Below are 6,000 nucleotides of genomic sequence, written 5' to 3' on the forward strand. Positions count from 1 at the left end.
ATCAAAACAAAACAAGCATAAAAAACCTGTGGTTTTTTTTCTTTTTTAAAATCCACAGATTTAGATAATGGAACATGGTAAAGAGAAAAAATATGCAAGAGAGACTCAAAAATATTAAGAGAGACTCAAACACCTTTAGACTGTGAAAAGAAAAAGGGACACCTAAAAGGGATATAACCTATAGTTCCTTTCTAATATCTAATAATATATGAAAACACTCGAGGTATTCTCATTGTCAGAAGACTATCAAAAGAAATTACTTTGTAAAGGGAAGAAGGACTAATCAAACATTTTTTCACTGTTTGGAAGAATGTTGGTTGATGAATATTTGTTTAAGTCATGAAAGAAAATTATGTTTCCAATACCCTCTTCCTTGATTTGGTGCTCTAGATCTGATTAAACTCCTGATACAACTTAAGAAAATTGGTTTGATTTTTTCTCACTGTTCATGAGTATTTCTTTGATTTAAAAAAAAAAAGTGAGAGAATACTTGAAAAAAATCAGCTACACAAAAAGCTGTAAGGAAGCCTCACCTTACAAATACCAAAGTTGTTTGCATGAATTCTCAAAACAAAAAATTCATTTTTACTGGAAACATCCTGTGATTTGAGAGGCCAAAGAATGGCTCAATGGGAACAGAATAACCAAGGTGTACTTTATATTTTCATAAATAAATACATAGATATCCCACATGCACTGTCTTTAAAAAAACCCTTAAATTATTAAATTGCTCACTGACAAATCTATCTTCCCAGAGTGAAACGCCACTATCAAAAGACAAATAATTTTCAGAAATTGTGACATTGCTTTCAGTTAACCAGCTATTTAATTGCAATAAAAAATTTTGATAATTACTTCCAAGTAGGACGAAACCAATTATAAATTTTTTTCTTATTTCTCCTGCCGGGACAGAAAGCATTCCAAAGTTATATTGAACAAAAGATCAAACAAGTTGTATTTAAATTCAAATTGCCAATACCTTTTTGATGCTCTCAGCATCACCCTTTTCAGCATACACATTCAGCAGTGATAAATAGGTGTCTGGACCTGGTTCAACACCAGCCATCCTCATCACTGAAAGGATGTTTTCTGCACTTTTCATATCTCTGAAAGAATTCAAAGCAAGACCCTCAGTAGATTTAATCATAATGATGTTTATTGCAACTTGTACATTTCCTCACTAAATTAATTAGAATTGGAAACAAAGACTGCAACAGGCTTAGAGAAACTTATTTTAACTAAGCAAATCCTGAAAGGTGAAAGTGCAAATCTTTTTAATAATTGTATTACTTAAAATACTCTTTCAACTTTAACAGATTATAAAGTTCAGAACTAAGTGCAGCAAATTTCTTCCCAAACACTACAAAAGTACTGTAATTTATCTTAAAATACAAGATTTTCAGACACAAGAAAAAATCTTCTTCCTTTGTTAAATAGCTTTTTTGCTTCATAAATGTAAAGACAGTCTTCTACACATTATTATTCAAAACCACCACACTATTCTGCAGCATGTAATTTTTTCTGTACAGTAACACTTTATATTTTAGTAAAGCTAACAGTAAACAAAAGGAATAAAAGGTATTAAACATTACCCTGATCTTGCATGTCCTTTCAAAAGACTACTGAATACTGCCTCAGTGATGGGGAGATCTTTGCTCTTCATAAATCCAAGAATCTTACTGGAAAAAAAAAATTGTATTTGCCACTTTGGAACATGCAGACACTAAGGTAGGGCTGGCTGGGTTTTTTATTTTTATCTTCCTTTTACTTATTTCTCATGCCCCTCAATTACACTGTTACAGCTTAACCTTGCTAAAATTTTTAGAGATACCCAGCAAGCCCTGTGTAAGAACAACAACAACTAGAATTATTGCTATTTGCTCCTTAGCCCACTTAATTCTCAAATGCCTTTGCCAGTAGCCATTTTCTTACAAAGGCAGTAAGCCTTCATAACCTCACATTTTTTCATGATGACTCTAGAAATGACAAAAACAAGTTATTTTCTGAGCAATGTGAATACAACTTGATTTGAACACACTGGTCTATCACGTATTTTTATTTCGTTTGTGTAGGTTTTGGCAGTCTCTACGAAATTGCTGTTCATTGCTTGGTTAAAAATATACTTATATAAAACCCTTCTTTGCTTTGGTCAATTTCTATGAATTACACAGAAATCAGTTTTAATATCACTGGCAGGGAATATGAGAAACAGGTTTTGTGGAAAACCCTTTAAAGAAAAATGCAAAAGAATACCTTGCTCCTTCAATGTCACCCTCATTGCAATAAGCAGCAATCAACCTCTGGTATGTAACCTACAGAAAACAAAATGGGGAAGCTAATTATTACCATTCAATAAATGGAGCCTGCTATTAAGAATGAAGATCCTTTAAAAGGGCACCTACTCGATTGGGCTGCACGTTAGCTTCCTCCATCCTGGCCAAGAATTCTGTTGGAGAAAACTTGTGCTCATTCTGAAGATAGACTTTAAGCAAAGCATTGTAATGGCTCGTATCATACACAGCACCTAAGGAAATATTTCAACAACAGTCAATGTAGATGCTCTAAATTCAACATAGTTTCATAGCTTTCTCAGGTAATTAATTTCATGTTAATTTTATTCTATATGAACTTCGGAGACAGCTTCATTTTATTCACCTTTGAAGCATCAGACATTTATTTAATAGCACATATATTTATAAAAGGCTAAAACATAAAGAGCACAGTAACAGCAATGCTCACGTACATGCTATTCTACAGTCTCTACAGCTGTATTTATTCTACAGATTCAGCAATGTTACTATCAAAAAAACATTCACCTATGCATTATCTATACATAAATGACTCACAATAAAAATATCATCTGATAAAATAGCTGGTAGCACTAGGAATACTCAGCCCACCAAAATATAGGCAGCATCTAACAGAAAGTAAACTCAATAATAAAAATCAAGCCGAAGTCCAATTTAAGCATCTTTAAAAAAATCTTTCGATTTTAGAATTTTAGATTAACACCCCTAGATGTCACTATAACCCCCAGAATTAGAAACAGGTCTCTCACCTGAATAATAAAATCCACTGTTCATTCAGTAGTAAGTACAACCTGTTATAACCTAACATTTAAACACCATTAAAATAAATTGTGTCTCGTTACAAAAAGAGCAACTAACACACAGAGCTGTTCTTGCAAGAAGGACTAACAGACACAACGTACCAAGTTCTTTCATCTTGTCCCATATCATATGGGCCAGTTCTGTTCTTTCAGATGACAATACCTCTGGTAAGACAGCACCACAACTTTGTAACAAAAGCAAGGTGTGGTTACTCGCTGGACACCCTGCAAATGGAACAAAACCACAAATTTCTTCATAAATAATTATGCATTAAATATCAGAAATAAGATTTGAGACTGATCTACTGAAATATTTAAGCATTTTCTATAAAAAAGAATTTTCTCCAAGACTGAAGATTTAAATGAACAGGATACCCAAATGATTAAACAATGGCACTACTGGGCACTACCCTATAAAGATTCATGACAAAACATGCCATTTAGTACAATAATGAGCTTAGCTGAGCAGAAATTGTTAGAAGACAAGACAAAATTTCTAAACTTAGATTATCTAATACTTTCAACTTCCCAACTCAAGATCCTGAGATAATTTCATTGTAACAGGGACATAATTTTCTCGTAAATTTCTAAAATGTCAAAATACTTCATACCAATTCAATACAATTCCACAACTGGTAGTCAGAGACACTTCCACGCAAACTTCTATTTCAAGTTCTGCCTATGCTTAATATATAACAAATGAGAAAATTTACGCCTAGAGAATAGTGAACTGCAAGGTTATCTGCCTCTTCTGATTCCTGTACTAGTCACAGAATGTCAAAAATGTTAACTATAAACTCCTCTCTTTCTTGTACTTCACTACTATTCCTGAGGCAAAGGCAGAACTGCAGAATCTATCACAGATGACCCAGTCAGCTGAAGACAATTATTTTCTCTATCCCATCTTTAGATACAAACCCAGCAATTTCAAGTAAAAATGAGAGTTTCTTTAGAAAGCAACATGCTGTCAGTATGATCACCAATTCATAATTGACCAGCTTTCAAATCCCTGCACATAATTACTTCATGCAATGAAAATGCCAACACATCTTCAATTTCATAGTACCTTGAAAGGGAAAAGAAAATCAAAAACTTTTGGCAGTGTGAGGATGGAGAGATGCACAATGAAATCTACTGTGAACACATTTTTCAGGTATTTTTTGTGTTGTAATTAGAAATGGAAAAATAATACAAACAGGCAAAAATCAACACTAACTTTCCACACTTTTGCGAAACTAGTTTCATTATTAATTAATAAACAAGGACTAAATTTTTCATATGGTAATATTTGTCATTTATTTTAATAGCACCTTAGCTAAATAATTTGTGAGGTTCTACGCTTTTCTTTTTAAATACAATTCCAAAGCCAAAGGAATACCCTGTAAGAGATTAAGATTTTTTTGTTAGTATGACTTAGAAACTGTGGAACTAGTCAAGGTTCATGAAGAACTACCTGCACAGAGGTTTAAAGACACAAAGTTCTTGCCAACCCACATTCACAAATTAGGGGTTTACATGGAAAAAACAACAAAGCAGTCAGAACCAGAAAAGACATCCCAAGCAAAAACGAAAAACTACATTCAACACAAAGAGCATAAATTGAAGGTTCAGCCTTTAAACAGTAAAATGGAAAACTTTTAAAAGCACAATGCCAGCTAGACATGCCATTACAGTATAGAGTAACACATAGCAAAGTTTAAAACTTAAGCAAAACAATAGATACTGCCGTTGATAAATATTGGCAGTAGTACTTAGCAAGTATATTCTTTAAATACCTCCACTGACTCATCCTAACTGGTACCAAACCTCAGCAATTGTGGTAGCTGGTCTGCAAAATACTAATGTAGTCTGCATATTTTAGCCAAAGAAGTATTGAACCTATCAGAATGGACAATGCCTCAGCTATTTGGTTTTCTTTTATTAAAAAAAACCAAAACTTTCTTGTCATGAACAGAGCTACCTGGGAACGTGGAAACGTGTGGATCACCTCCACATTTCCCAGTTGTAATTCCATTTAAGAGAAATAACATCTTAAGGGCAGCACGGTTCATTACAGACACTTAAAAAATATACACTGCAAAGGAAACACGTATGATCCCTGCTCAGAGAGCAAAATACAGTTACATGAGGAAAGTGCATTACCAGATTAAAAATAGACAATAAGCAAGGCAATATAACATACCTTAAAAGTACACCTTTATAAGACTTATAAATTCTTAAAGACACAAAAAAACCCAAACTTGAATAAGCTAACATGAGCATTTAAAGCAAAATATCATCTCCAAAGCAGTTAAGGCCTGTTCATCAACATATACAGCAGATCAAACAACACTCAAAGACAAAATACAGATCAGAACACTCAATTCATTTCCTTGGTTAGACAGCAGCCTGAAATTCAGCTTAATTTTGTTTTAATTGGAAGCAACTTACCTGCATTGCTTATTTCCTGGAAGATTTTTAGTAGAAGAGTTTTAGGGATGCGGCCAGTTTTTCTGACAGAGTTATCCACTTTATTTAACGCCCAGTCAAACTGCCAGGTCCGTCTGGTTCCAACTTCTGAGACTGGTTCTTCTTTAACACTTCCTTCCTCTTGAGGTGCAAGTGTAAGGAACCTGATTTGGCTCATAGCATTTCTGCTTGAACAGAAACAAATAACGGAAACAGAAAAAAAATAAAGATTACCTTTCTGTGAGTCATTTTGGATTTAGACTAGTCACATAATGTCAAAAAGATAATAACGCACTGCTTGCTGATGAACAGTCTCAAAACCATTCAATTTTAAAATAACAAATAAAAGTGATTCATTTTGGTGTCTTTCTACTTAAGAAGTCAGTCATACATTTTCTCACAGTGACACACTTCTCTGAAATTTTCAGTTAGTTTCACCTCAT

The 6,000-nt window shown here is 33.5% G+C and overlaps 1 protein-coding gene across 1 annotated transcript in view; it reads right to left on the reverse strand.

Annotated features, from left to right (window-relative positions):
• Positions 1-5,741, reverse strand: part of LRPPRC (leucine rich pentatricopeptide repeat containing) — a 76,836-nt gene extending 71,095 nt beyond the window's left edge. The window contains exons 1-6 of the mRNA XM_005416190.2: positions 5,540-5,741; positions 3,212-3,334; positions 2,403-2,524; positions 2,254-2,312; positions 1,593-1,679; positions 980-1,106 (exon numbers count right to left, since the gene is read on the reverse strand). Coding sequence (XP_005416247.1) covers positions 980-1,106; positions 1,593-1,679; positions 2,254-2,312; positions 2,403-2,524; positions 3,212-3,334; positions 5,540-5,735 — 714 coding nt within the window. The 5' untranslated portion in view covers positions 5,736-5,741. The remainder of the gene's footprint in view (positions 1-979; positions 1,107-1,592; positions 1,680-2,253; positions 2,313-2,402; positions 2,525-3,211; positions 3,335-5,539) is intronic.
• Between the last annotated feature and the right edge of the window lie 259 nt (positions 5,742-6,000).

Source organism: Geospiza fortis, unplaced genomic scaffold (genome assembly GCF_000277835.1).
Source record: "Geospiza fortis unplaced genomic scaffold, GeoFor_1.0 scaffold41, whole genome shotgun sequence".
In the NCBI taxonomy this organism is placed as follows: Eukaryota; Metazoa; Chordata; class Aves; order Passeriformes; family Thraupidae; genus Geospiza; species Geospiza fortis.